General features: G+C 44.8%; 1 protein-coding gene across 12 annotated transcripts in view; it reads right to left on the reverse strand.

Annotated features, from left to right (window-relative positions):
• The window catches only part of CACNA1B (calcium voltage-gated channel subunit alpha1 B), a 296,644-nt gene that overhangs the window by 135,282 nt on the left and 147,065 nt on the right, over nt 1-14,297 (reverse strand). For 6 of the 12 annotated variants that reach the window (XM_061352969.1, XM_061352960.1, XM_061352959.1 and 3 more), the window contains 4 exons: nt 13,707-13,822; nt 3,822-3,878; nt 3,027-3,101; nt 969-1,058 (listed from right to left, as the gene is read on the reverse strand). In XM_061352969.1, coding sequence (XP_061208953.1) covers nt 969-1,058; nt 3,027-3,101; nt 3,822-3,878; nt 13,707-13,822 — 338 coding nt within the window. The remainder of the gene's footprint in view (nt 1-968; nt 1,059-3,026; nt 3,102-3,821; nt 3,879-13,706; nt 13,823-14,297) is intronic. The other 6 variants (XM_061352964.1, XM_061352961.1, XM_061352963.1 and 3 more) reach the window with 3 other exon arrangements.

Here is a 14,297-nt window from a genome sequence, read left to right on the forward strand (position 1 = left end):
CATTTCTGTGGAAGATAATGAGAACATCTGCTGCTTCAGCAGCAGAACAAAATACAGACTCAAACAACAGGGACAGGAATAAGCAAACTAGCTAACTCTGAAGCACTCAGGAAGATGTATCCCCAGCCAGCAAGTAAAAGCCCATTACTGAAAGGTTTTTCTGTTGATGTCCTACCAGTTCCCCTTCTATGGGGTGCTCTGCACTCAGAGCCTACCTCTCCCCACAACTCCAGACCTGTTTCCTGCCTCTCCCCCAGCAGTGTCTCAGGAGTAATCTGGCTCTCTGCTAGCTGCAGCACCAGCAGCACCTCTGTAGCCTGACAGTGTCTTATTCACCAGAGCTGAAGATATCAAACTCACACCATCAGTGTTACACTATGCAGGATGCCACCATCTGTATTGGAGCTATGTGGGTAACTGCATGAACACGAGCGTGACATCTCCATATCTAGCTTTAAAAATGTAGAGAATTGCTTTAAGATCTTCTTATAAGGTAAGAACAAGAGAACTGGGGCCTCTGTCTGGCATTTCCCAGGAACCATTGACACAACAAAGGCTGCAAAACCACATGCTGTGCATTAGTGGCAGATGTGACTAAGTGTCCACTTCCTCTCCCCCCTTCAACAGCTGAGGCTTAGAAGCACCATTTGACATATTTGGGTTTAATTAGCATGAATGCGCATGTTCCAAGCAGAATCACACTATGGCCAACACAACACAGAGTCTCCAAGCGTTTAGGCAGGGCTCTTTAAAGGGTGCAGCATGCAATAGCTGAGCAGGGCAGCGTGGGGAGAGGGTGAAACCACAAAGCCTTTTGCTTTGGGAAGTTGAGTGTTGCTGCAGGAGCAGTGGTCATTCTCCTTCTTGAAACTGCAGCTTCTGGACGTGAGAAGTCGCTCAGAGGAAACATGACATGAACACGTTTAGGTGGAGATCTGAACCTCAGGGAATGCGAAGCCAGTACTCACCAACGGAGCAAATGTCTGTGAAATGGTCCTCACCTTCTTCAGCATGAATCAGGTCGTTTTTGCTCTTCTTTATCGCAGCTCTTTTCAACACTGTGTGCAAATTAAAGAGAAAAAGCCCCGTGAGCATTCAGAGTGGCTTCTCTCTCCCCCTCCCTTCACTCTCCAGGGACAGCATTTACTTCCCAATGCCAGCTCAAAGCTCTCACGCATGGGTAAGCTGGAGCAAACTAAGCGACCTACAACCTTGCAGGGCCTCTGCATGCTTCAGTTCCAGGGTCATTTGGTTTTTTTGACCTTCCAAATGTTGAAGGCTTGGTCATGCACGGATCAGCATCCTTACACTTCACCCCAGCAGATGCAGGAGGATGGGGCAGCCACTGCAGCTGCTGGACCATTCAGCACAGCAGAAAGGCTGGGCAGGGTCACTGAATCTTTCTGAGCCCCGGTGGGTTATGAGATGAGTGCTTCTATCCATTAAAAACATTAATGCTGTTTACAACGTGCACCATTAAGAAGTTACATTTACAGTGCTCAGATAGAGTTTACCGCAGAACAATGCCTCAAGGAGCAGAAATGCTGTGTCAAAAACAACTGCCACAAATCATCCTCTTAATAGCACCCAGTGTACGATTCCTTCCCTCTGGGGATGTCATAACCCGTTGAAAACACACTTTGTCCAACAGCATCTCTTGTGGGGAGGGGAAACAGCTACATCGTGTTACTCGACAGGGAAAGAGAACTGGAGGTTAAGGCTCGGAGAGATCTGCACCATTCACCCAGTGCACAAGGGGTAAGATGGACACTGGTCCCACGACCACCTACCTGTGAAACCTTGAGAACTAGCAGAAAAAAATACGTTGACACAGTTTGGTAACAGCTTGAAGACATACAGTAACTAAGCACCATTTGCTATCAGCAGTAAGACACCCCATGGTGTGGTGATACATACTGGTCAGATGGCACACACAGCAAACCACGCACTCTGCAGCGACTGCCCTGGGGGTAGGTTTGGACAAGAAGATCCCCTCACTCTACACAAAATTCCTGCCTTGGCAGAGAAACCAATGTGCTGCTTCCTCCACAGCTAAGGCAAGTGTTAGTGCTCCAAGGAAACACCCAGAACACCACTCAGTTTCAGAGGCTCAAAGAGGAGAGGATGCTCTCAACCTGTGATCTGGATCCCATTTTGTTTGCAAGAGGAGAGGATGCTCTGAACCTGTGATTTGGATCCCATTTTGTTTGCAAATAAACCTGCTTTTGCTCTTTTATTCCCCACTCAGCAGGAGGCTGAATCTTCAGTCCCAGCACTATCAGCTTTTGGGTCCTGCAGGCTGCATCTGTCTCCAGCAGGTCCAGGAGCAGTATTGGAACATAACCAGACCTGAGAATAAAGTTTTACAACACTCCCTGGTGTGAATTGAGCACCTTCCTCTTTATCTTCACCCCAGATAACTCCTGCCTGTGTTTAGCAATGAGGTCATGCTGTCTCTTCACACAACTTGGATGCAATGTGCCTCTGTTTCAGAGATGAAGATAATTTACCAGCATAGGTATGGGCTGCTCCTTAGCAGTTGACGTCAAGGCCAGGAACATTGCTGGGCTCCTTTAGCTTACTGGTATAGAGTGAACTTTAGTATACCTTGGTCTTTACTCCATGGCTTGCACCCACCTCTAGTTTGCTCACAGACTACTCTTCCAGACACCCATTTCACCTTGAGACTAACAGCTCTGGCTGCACCCACGTGCTGGACAAACTTGCACAACACACACACACCCCACGCACCCTCACACAAGCACAAAGATTTGCCAAGCACACCTCAGCCCTGACCTTCTGCAGCCCCAGCTCTTCCATCCCCAAGTCCTCCCCGAGCACAGGTCACCATGCTGGCCAAGGAGGACCAGCAGCAGGGAGCCTGGTGCCCAAGGAGCCGTGTGGCTTGGACTAAGGTGCAAAACCACTCGTGAAACACGGCTGGTGACCTGGGCACGTGGGGCTGTGGGGAAGAAGCACTGCCCCGCTGTGCCACCTAAGCCCCTGGTGATTTGCAATCCACTCACTGTTGTAGCTGCTGCCGCTGCTAGTCTCTGCCGGTGCGGTGCCTTGTTGAATCGGCCCTTCCGAGGCGGCCCTCCCTGACAGTGAATGGGAGGAGAAAAAAAAAGAGGAGGGAAAGGGAGGGGAGGGGAAAGGAGGAGACATGGGAGGACGAAAGATGGTCAGAAAAGGGAGAGGGAAGAATCTTTAACTGAACTTTGACTGGCTGTCGCATCCTAACAGCTCATCGGTCTGGAGGTGCAGGGAGAGCAGTCCCTGCAGCCTCGTTGCACCTGCATCCGAAGCTTTGGTACCTCCGGCCATCCTGCATTGCTAGGGTCACGCATCAGAAGGTAGGATCACCACACCCTGTTATGTCTTACTGCTTACAAGTAACAGGGGTCTTAGTCTCTCTGTCAGATCCAGTGGAAACCTCGGTTTAGAGCCCTGCCTTCTCTTGCTCAATGCATTTCTCTTCTGGCATCCGCTCTGCAGCCTACCCCCACCACAAACTGCACGCAGACAAAGCCAGCAGCTCTTGGTAGAGGCTGACCGGTCACACTGGTGTAGTCCCACAGGCAGAAAAGGGACCAACCGACCCCAAGGGCAGAACCCCATCCCAGGGTGGTGTGTCACATAACCTGCAACCTCAAAAAGACCTAACATGGGAAAAGGGACTCTTTAGCTCAACCTATGCCAAGTGCATGCAAGAGCGTGTTTCTCACACCCTACTGGTTACAATGGAAAGCCATGTCAGCATACACAGGTGAACCTTTCATGTATCACAGGAGGAAAAAACACACAGCAAAACAACCTACCGTCCAGAGGAGATTTCTCTTCTGCATTCCTGTCTTCCTCTGCCAGCATTACCTCCTCTGTAAAAGGAAAACAGCAAGGTTCAACTTCAGGTTTATCACACCCCCTCTTTAAAACCATCTGAGCTGGATGCAGCAGGCATCTGTGCCAGCTGCCACCAAGCTTACCCCATTGCACCACCGAGGTACAAGAAGTCTGTGGAGAAAGGGATAGCACAGAGTACTGTGTGTCTGACCCCATGTCCCTCTCGCACAGGCGAGGAGGTCAGACACACCTCTGGAAGACTGTAGCACTTCCTCCGTGATTGCTCTCTTCACAATCAGCCACCCACTCCAGTTTCTTTACCCAACTATCATCAGCAAGGGACTTCTGGACCAAAAACCTTCCTTCAGACCCAGGCAAGAGTGCAGGTCAGAGGATGCCATACCCAGCCACGCTGGAGACAGAGAACTGAATGACTGCTGCTCTTCTGTCTCCATGAAGAAGACTTAGACTCAACCCCTGAAAAACGGATCTCTGTCTCATGGCACAGGGTAACACAGGCAGGGATTGCTGCTGCCACATCCCAGGAAACAGAATATCACCAAATAGCCATCACATTGAATCTTTGTCACAATAAAATCCACAGCCAAGTTTCCATGGGCCAGCCCAGTTCAGGTTGTGTAAGACGTGCTAAAGCACAATGGTTGCTTTTCCATCCCTATGTAACTCATCTGCAAAATACAATTTTATGCTTTCCTAAAGGAAAAGAATCCAGAAAACCCTGAAAAGGAAACTTCCCCAAACTGACTCATTTTTATCTGTGTGAAAGACAAACAAATTTCCTGAGGTTTCACAATGCAAATGTCATCACCCGAGTCCATTGCAGTACGCACCACGCTGTGCCAATATTGAAACCTACAGTTGATACAGTCTGAACCACAGATTTGAGCTCACTGCTGGAAAATCATGTGAGGATTTTCTAAAGGACAATCTAAAGCAGAAGAAATATTGAGTTAGCAGCTGGTAAACTCTACACTTCCTTATGTTATTATAAATGACAAATTCTTTCACATGCGTGATGTAATTTGGGATCTTACTGAAAGATCTGACACTGTTTTCACACCACATTTTGCTTTAAAGTCCATTTAAGCCAGCCTGGATGGAAAACCGATTTCCAAAACAGAAATAATATAAACAAACCAGAGGCCAAACATCAAAGTGTGTAGCTGAAAACTCTATAGAAGAATACTAGAGGGATCAGCACTACAGCACAAGCCTTATATAATCTCTTTATTAATCATCTGGGAAAGAAAGTGAATGGTCCATTAATAAGACAGTAAATTGAGAAGGCTGAAAAATAATATCCAGGACTGAGGTAGAATGGAAAAATCAAGCAGAGGAGAACAAAAGTGCAGTTCTAGTGTCCTCTATATAAGAAGGACATGGAGCTGTTGGAGAAAGTCCAGAGGAGGCCACAAGGATGATCAGGGGCTGAAGCACCTCCTGTGTGGAGAAAGGCTGAAAAAATTGGGGCTGTTCACCTGGAGAAGAGAAGCTGCGTGGAGACCTCAGAGCAGCTTCCAGTGTCTGAAGGGGGCCACAAGGATGCTGAAGAGGGACTCTTCATTAGGGACTGTAGGGATAGGACCAGGGGTGATGGGTTCAAACTGAAACAGGGGAAGTTCAGGTTGGAGATAAGGCTGAAGGTCTTCCCTGTGAGGGTGCTGAGGCGCTGGCACAGGGTGCCCAGAGAAGTGGTAAATGTTTCCTCCCTGGCAGTGTTCAAGGCCAGGTTGGACAGAGCCTTGGGCAACATGGTTTAGAGTGAGGTGTCCCTGCCTGTGGCAGGGGGTTGGAATCGGATGATCTTAAGGTCCTTTCCAACCCAAACCATTCTATGAAAATAAGAAAGTACAAACTAGTGCAGCAGAGAGATGGAAGAAAGGAGAGCTGAGAGGGGGGGAAATGTCAGGTGAGCTAAAAATCTGCATTTTAAAAAGTATGAAATCCTTCCAAAACCCACAAGGCAGTACAATTCAGTTTTTTTTTTCTGAGGCTCATTAAGACAGGTCAGGAGAGAAATGGGCTTTTTTAGACACTTCCAAAGACTTCTCTCTGATACCAACACCTCAGAAACCAAGAGGTTCTTCCAAAGTCTTGCCTTAGGGAAAAGCTGTACTGGTGTTTGGAGGTTAAAAGTATCTAAGTACTTAAACAGCAATTAACAATGAATATGACAGCTCTAAAACACATAGAAGGGATGGGGGTCTGATATGGAGACCCCTTCCCAAAGGCAGATGGACAAAAGGGCTGTAGATGTGAAACAGAAAGCAAAATTGTGCTGGAAGAAGCATGAGTCTGAGGTGCTCTTACAGTGGACATTTTCCTATGGATTTTTTTAAAAGCCTGCACTGCTCACGAAGTGTGATTTTAAAAGCTCTGTGTCATATCTGAAAGTGATATACCCACATCACTACACAAGATTCTGCATAAAGAACAAGTCTAATTCCTAGTACTGGTAGAAGTGGTCACATAGATGTTTCTGTGCTCATTTGGATTCGGGGATCAGTTCAGTCCTCAGTACTTTGGGGTTCTTCATTTTGTGCTCCTCTGCACAATGCAGATATGGTTTCTCTCCTATTCTTCATACTAGCAAATCACAGTGAAAAGTCAAATCCATTTGGAGTGGGATGTATGTTCAGGTCTTGCAACAAAGAGCAAGCATGGGAAAGTGAACCCATCCCAAAGGAGCTCTTCTGCCACTCTGAGAAAGAAACACTGACTTTTAGACAGCATTTGGTAATTAAATAGATTAATGCAAGAGACTGCAGGGAGCAGACACACTGCATGCAGGTGAGCAATGAAAATAATGACCTGGCAAAGGTCAGAAGGCAGGCAGCTGCTCTTCAGGGACAGCCCCTGGGTGAGTGCAACCCAACAGGGCTGTGCCTGCATTGGGGAGATCCCCTCGAGAGCCAACACTCTCACTGGTCAATGTTCTGAGGGTTGCTGGTTTCAGTCACGTCTTGTCAAACACTAAAACACTGCAGGAAATAAAGAGCCTGTTCCCTTAGCTGGAAGCTCAGTCCTACACTTGATTTGTGTCAGTGCAGGAGGACAATCATTGCACTGGTTATAGTCAAAGATCTCTAAGTAGAAAAAGGAAATCTTGTTTTCCCGTTTCCAAGCAGCATTTTGTGTTGCATGCTCCTGTAACAATCTGTCATGACTCTCCATTGTCCTTTGGGCACCAGGAGAGGAACAATCCCGAGTCCTCAAATCACCCTGGGGACTGTGAACTGCATGGATACATAATCATCATGATTTGCAATGGTGTGCTCGTGCCATCTGATGTTCCAGTGTCACCTGTGTCCCCAGTGAGATGGTAAGGGGTTTAGCTGTACTGAGATTTCAGAAACCAGATTTATAAATGCCAGTGGCACCTCAGAATGTGTAAGGTGTGACAATCTGATACCAATGTATTCTCACCTACAAAGTTTACACACATTTGAGACAGCTCTGCAAACCAGCTGAGGCTTTGCCCCAGAATTCAGGCCCTGAGTTGATGCTCAAATGTATCTCCATCCATAAATAGGACTCAGCTTTACTTTTCACTTGAAATAAACAAACCCCAAGTTTCCTCTATGCAATTCCCTCAAACCCAACACTCTTCCACACCATTTCTCCCCAGTTCTCTCTCTTTGTAGTTACTTCTGTCTGTCTTGTCTCCTCTGGGAAACCAAAGTGGTTTTACCTTAGTGGGGCTTTACATGATTTTTAAAGCCTGCTATAAAGCCAGCTCAGCAGGTTGGTCATCATTGCTAGCTCTTGTTTCTAAAGCCACACAGCATGCTAAGCAGAGGATCAGAAGTTGTATTGCCTTTAGTCATCACTGCAACAAAGAATGGAAGAAGATAATTAGGACGCCTGGAAAACCTCCAAACAACAGTGCTTCTACGTTAGGAATAATATTCAACAAAGACAGTATCAGATCAGCATCTTTCCAGCCTCCAAACAAAGGCACAGGGGCTTCACGAGGATATCAGAGTGAGAGATGACCCAGCAGTAAGATTAATTGCTGGTCATTAAGTACTGACAACATACAACATGTTCCAGGACTGGAAATAAAGGCAAACCTTATACTGAGGAAGTGGCAAAGTGAACAATAAAGGAAAAGCAGCAGAGAGACACAGTGCCCCCTCCCTTTCTCTTTGGCATGGGGACATAGAACATTGTAGACTCTAAAGAATGAATTAAGAGAAATAACTCACATTCAACAGGCAACAGAAGTTCGAAAAAGGAAAGAACAATTGAATTTAACTGCTGAAGCCTCAGACTTGTTAAACAGAAGAAGTGAATAAAGGAAGAGCAGAAGAAGCCATCACCTTCACATGGAACTCAAATTTGTCTTTCAGGCAATATTCTCCCTTGCCTTCTCACTCATATTCCTGCCCTTTGTCACTGATTGCTGGTGCCTTCTCCCAGCTGTATCAGGGGGCTTGTTGCTCTGTTTCTATAGCAAGCTGAAACCTGGGGTTCATAAAGCTTTGTTGTGTCAAGGAATGGCATTCAGGTTACAGAATCAGTGCTGTGTGAAAGAGGTGGACTTGCAAAGGATTAAAATGCAAAAGACATGCAACTTGATTAGCTCTGAAGTGAAAGACTTCCAGTCTCTGAGCAAAGTGCTTTCAAAAATGATGCATGTCCTTGTTAGATAAGAGAAACATCTTCAAAAGGATATTTGTGGGCTTAAGCGTGCTTTGCTCTGTGCAGAGGTCTTCCAGCTCCCGGTTGGAAACGCAGCATGACAGCCTACTAGTTGCTACAAGTTTTGAGGAGTTTAATGGAGAAAGCAGCAGTGGCAAAGTCATTTGCATGGATTTCATTGCTTGGCTTCAGCCCTTTTTAATTCCTCGGAAAGGCACAGTTTCAAATTTACTTGGTACAGACTTTGCACAGAGCCCAACGAAAACACAAAACAAAGAGCAGAGGCTGTCCCAGCACACAGTGGGTGGAACAGGACAGGGTTTGCTCATCACTGGTAAGACTCTATTTGATACAGCCTGAACTGAGGAAGAGGTGTTTAGGGAAGAGAACTGTTAGCCCGTACCTTGAGGAACAACACAGTGCCAAGCATTGTCTTTTACCCATATATCAGCTGTCTTCCAGTGGTGGGAAGAGTTGGTCCCTTCAAAGAATTTACTAAGAAATAGACAGTTGACTTTATTCTTCAGGATTAAGATTAAAGGTCTGTTTCTACCTTATCCCTACAGTTCACTTCTAGACAATATAGAGAGTCAGTGTTTATGAGCTGGACATGGCAATTGCCATACAAATTTTTGACCTAAATTCTATGAGATGTAAGAGATTATGGGATTTGATCGTTGCTTCTGGCTTGCAACTCACGCTAGTTTTCATAGCAGTAAGATCTTCTGTCTTCTAAGATGCTTACAGATTTCTAAGTAGTTTAAGGTGGCATGACATTTCATACTGACACCCTCAAAAAGAAACCCCAAACCTCTACTGAGTTACAATTTTCCTTCACAGAACCCCAGAATCATCAGGGTTGGAAGTGACCCCTGGAGATCATCTGGTCCAACCCCCCTGCCAGGGCAGGGCTACCAAGAGCAGAGCACACGGGAACGTGTCCATGGTGGGTTTGGGACAGCTCCAGAGAGGGAGACTCCACAACCCCCTTGGGCAGCCTGTGCCAGGGCTCTGACACCCTCAGTGTAAAGTAGTTCTTGCTCATGTTGAGGTGACACTTGTGAGTTAGTTTATGGCCATTGCTCCTTGTCCTGTCACTGGGCACCACTGGAAAGGGTCTGTCACCATCATGCTGGCACCCACCTTTGAGATACTGGTCTGCACTGATGGGATCCCCTCTTAGGCTGCTCTTCTCCAGACTAACCAAGCTCAGCTCCCATAATCTCTCCTCATAAGAGAGACGCTCCAGACTCCTTGCTTAGTTAGTCTTGACCTCATGGTGTGGGAATTTTACATGAAATCACCTGTCACCTCATTTGAAAATACTTAAACCCTCCTGACTACCCTGTGTATCCAGTCTTCAACAGGCACCTGAGAAACAAGAGAAGCTAGAAACATCCTGCCTGGCCTCTCTATAATCCTAAGTGAAGAAAGTCAAATTCAAACTCTAAGGAAATTGGTCAGACTGTGGGTTGAGTTTTATCTTTCAAGTCATGCATGTCTAAATTCAGCACATTTATCTGTGTTATAATTTCCTCTTTCATTCTCCAAACCTTTCTTAAGGCAGCATTTGTTAAGCATTTTATCAATTCAGGCTTCCTGTATTAAGTACAACTCACACAAGTATTTGCAAATTAAGGTTGCCACTGTTTGAAACATGTTGGTATAAATCCCTCAAGCAGATAATGCTGCAGTGTTAAACAATCCACATTTAAAACAGCCTGAGCTATGTTTGCTTCCATTTCAACCACAACTCCACTTCTGGTGATTTATCAGTAGTGAGCTGGCACCAGAATCTGTCAGCTCTGCCAAGGTACCTGCTTGAAAACTTCACAAGCACTTTTCATCAATATTTTTCTTCCTCTTTATGCTCTTACCTTACCACAGGAAAAAATATTCAAGGTAACACTAGAAAAAAAGTAAAATGTATAATTCAGCTACTGAAGAGCCAGAATTTTCATTCTTACACCACAAATACGAGACAAGGCATTAGACCAGGACTGGAACGTACTCAAGTCAGCACTTAAGAGGTAGGAAACAAAGACCCCATTGTTTCATTCTGGAGGAGTGAAGTGTCTACAAATTCAGTATAAGAAAGGGTTGATAGTAAAAACGCTTCAAATTTTATCTGATTCACCTTTTTAATGCAATATGCACAGCAAGAGATAATGCAACATCATTCAGATTACAAGCAGTGGAGGCTGTGAGAAACATTAAAGACACTCAAGAGTGGTCAATAAATGATGAACAAAATGCTAAATTAAAATCATTGACAAATGGGAGGTACTGTACAGATGAAAGAGTGATTTTAGACACTCAACTCCTTTCCTTGGTCCTAAACTGGTTAGAGCCCTTGAGATAAAAACTTGAGAACTACCAAGAACAAGGAAACCTCCTTTCCAGCTCCAGCAACTACTGAGAATATGTAAACCATTACAGAGCAAAAGCTATCAAAGCATTAAACACCACTTTATGAATCACTATCATGCAGCTTTCCTACCTTGCATCAGAAATAAATTCGAAAAAATGAACAAACTGCTCAGGGAGGATATTACAAATATTAGAAGTCTGAAGATCCTTCCATAGGAAGGGAAGGGGTGGAGCAGCTGGGGTCTGAATCCTTTAGAGCAGGAAAATAAGATGAAACAAGGTAAACTAGAGAAAGCAGAGATACAAAAGAAATAAAAAGAAATAGGAAGTGCACTCCTGGGCTTATCCTCTCACTGCAGAAAGGCAACATTTAAAATCGAGGGCAGCACATACTGTTTGGTGGGTTGGTTTGGTTCTTTTTTGAGTCAAACCAACTGTTAACATGTGGAACTCCTTGCTACAAGATTCAATGAGGGAAGGAAACAGATATTTCGCATGGATAACAACATTATCCCCCACACAGTACTGGACAAGGAAGACTGTCTAGTTTGGAAATCCAAGATCATGTCCTGGCTGAAATCCTGGCCTCTGAAGCAGAAATGGGAAATCCCCATTGATGCCAGCCACAGGTTTCAGCTCCTGAATTCAACACTCAATTCTGTTTTGGTTAGCCTTGACAATACCTTCTGTATCCAAAGATTTACTAACACTGCTAAGCTGATTTTAATTATTGATATTATTCAGCTGTACTGGAAGCTTTCTTTATATTCCTGTTGTATTTTCAGCCTTGCTTTTTCAGACTGGTTTTATTATTCACTGATTCAGCTATTTTGCATACACTTTCCTATTCTAGAAAACCTTCTGGATCTTGTGTTATTAGACAAAGTAAAAAGATGGGCATTTTACAGCATACTAATGTGGTATTTATTCAGCACTGGCAATACAGAAATAGAATAGCCAGCCATTCCCACAGGGTGCAAAGCTGGAGCAGAGACTGGCTGTATGTTTCATAACTTCTCTACCTCAACTTTCAGACAAGTTCAGCTAATGACCTCTGCATGGCTCTTCTTGGTAGAACAGTCACCACACCTAAAGGAAGCAACCCTGCAAAGGAATTCTCATCTTTATTTTATGGATGGGGAGGCCAGGATTTAGAGAAATCATGAAAGCCTTAAAAGAAGGATTAAAAGCCTTAAAAGCTTTTGCCACCAGAGCCAAAGGAAAACCCCGGAGCACTGGATAAACCAGTAATTTGAATTTGAGGTAGCACAAAAGCGTTAAACACATGGGAAGATGAACTATAAATGGAAAGTGAATGATTCTTCTCTTTTAATCCTACCGAACCATAGAATGAAGTGTGGTCACCTAACTGAGGACAGTTGCTGTGGAACAGCCACAGTGAATAAAAGTCTGTCAATACAACTGGTACACAATTGACAGCCTGAATAGTGCTATGGGAAATGGTGGTTTCCAGACGCCAAACCAACTGCTGCTACTTCTTCCTGGTTTACATTTCAATGATTCAGCCTTTTTTGTCTCTGGCCAGGTTGTCAAAAGTCATGGTCACACCACTGCCCTCCAGGAAGGGACCTGCAGCAGGGAAGAGCCCTGCTCCCCAAGGAACATCAGCCACCAGATCCCTTCAGAGACAGCAGAAGCAAAGCAGCAAGAGCCACACGTAAATGCTCTTCCGAATACTGGCACCCAGCTTGTGCACATGAAACAGAAGCTGTAAATTCAAAGAACAGCTTACCCACAGAACAGCAGCAGGATGCTCTGTCTCCGGGCTTGTACACAGCTTAGGCATGCACAACGATTTGCTGTGACTGTACATTTACTTGCTTGCATGAGCACGTTTTAGCACATCTGGCCTCTAGCACCAATATGGGTTTCAAAACAAGCAATAATGTTGTATCTTTCAGTGTGGCACCAGCTCACAGGTTAGGACCAGTTCTGCTATCAGTTGATGTCAAGTGAGCCATTATATAATGTTGAACCTCAGTTTCCCCATTTGTAAAGAGCAAGGATGAAGCTGACGTGCCTAGAAAGGCACCTGAAAATTTATTTGAGGAACCATGGCTTCTTCCTCCCCCCATCAATGTTTTAAAAGCATTTTCACTTTACTCAGGTGTTTCAGCTTCTCAGAAAAGCAAGCAAGGAAGCAAATTAACCCCAGAAGATTCCTTGATGCTACATGAATGAATTGCGCTGTGCTCATGTCAGCTACTCCATGACACAGAAAAATTATTGGTAATCTTCACTGTCCGATAAAAAGGAAAAGCAAAGCATGCTATTTTTTGTTAAATTAGTGTGTTTGGGTCCTTGAAGTTGCTCACTGCTTGCAATAAAATGCAATGCTCAGTTATAACAGTTATAAAGCAACGTTAATGTGTACTGGGGCGAGTTCCATGGAACTGATCTCTATAGCTCATAAAACTGTATTTTGCCATCATAGCAAGAGAGGTTTATAAAACAGCTGTGGTGGAAAGTAAATAAAACACAAATGACTCATCCAAGGGAACAGTTTCCCCACTGTGGACACTTTGGGCACTGTATCACTTTTTATATCACACTGTATTAAGACAACTGGTTTGATCTCAGCTATAAAGAAAGACGGCTCAGCTCCTTTGGTTTTACTTAACAAAACTGATATCTTTTGCAATAACTTTAGTGTGAATGCTCAGAAACAAGCCCAACATATAACAAATGCTATCTGGGCCCTCTCGAGTCTTACGTTACCTTCAATACCGAGGACTAGTTCTCTGTCACCACCAGACTCTTCTTGCCACATGACACATTGAACAAGGATGGGAGATTTCTTGCCTTACCTGCTTTGAAGATCCACTCCAAGTATCCATTTAGTTCCCTTTCAATTTGCTGCTGTCTGCGGAGTTTCAGGAAAGCCCGACGATTTTCTACCCTCTCTCGTTCTTTGGCAAATTCACTATGGAGAGAGAATGAGAAAGCACATCACAAGTGGTCAGGGAAAACACACAGCCCTTCTTTTGTCTTTCAGGTTGTATCCATGAAGCTTGTGAAGTCGATGACAGCACTAGTGAGCGGACACCACAGCATGCCATGTGTTGTCATCCAACTTCTCTAGAAGCCCAGTATCAAGTCACAGTGACACCAGCACTTCTTGGGTGTTGGAAGATCTCTACTCTTCCCTGTTAGCCTTTCTTCAAGTTCTCCCATACTTAAGATGACTGACAAACACAACTCAAATGACAGCTACAAGTGAGGATAGGCACATTGGGGTCAAGTTGAAATAGCCCCAGTGCTCTGGATAAGGGGTAACAATGATCTCACTATTCCCTAAAAATCACATGGAAAACAAGTATCTCGATATCAGACCATTAGAACAGGACCATACAGGGAAATCAGAGAGGAAGGTTCACCATTGGATGAAAGAAGGTTCA

This window comes from Neopsephotus bourkii, unplaced genomic scaffold, assembly GCF_033783945.1.
Source record: "Neopsephotus bourkii isolate Nb327-2 ecotype Australia unplaced genomic scaffold, CSIRO-AGI_Nbou_v1 NB_659, whole genome shotgun sequence".
Lineage (NCBI taxonomy): Eukaryota > Metazoa > Chordata > Aves > Psittaciformes > Psittacidae > Neopsephotus > Neopsephotus bourkii.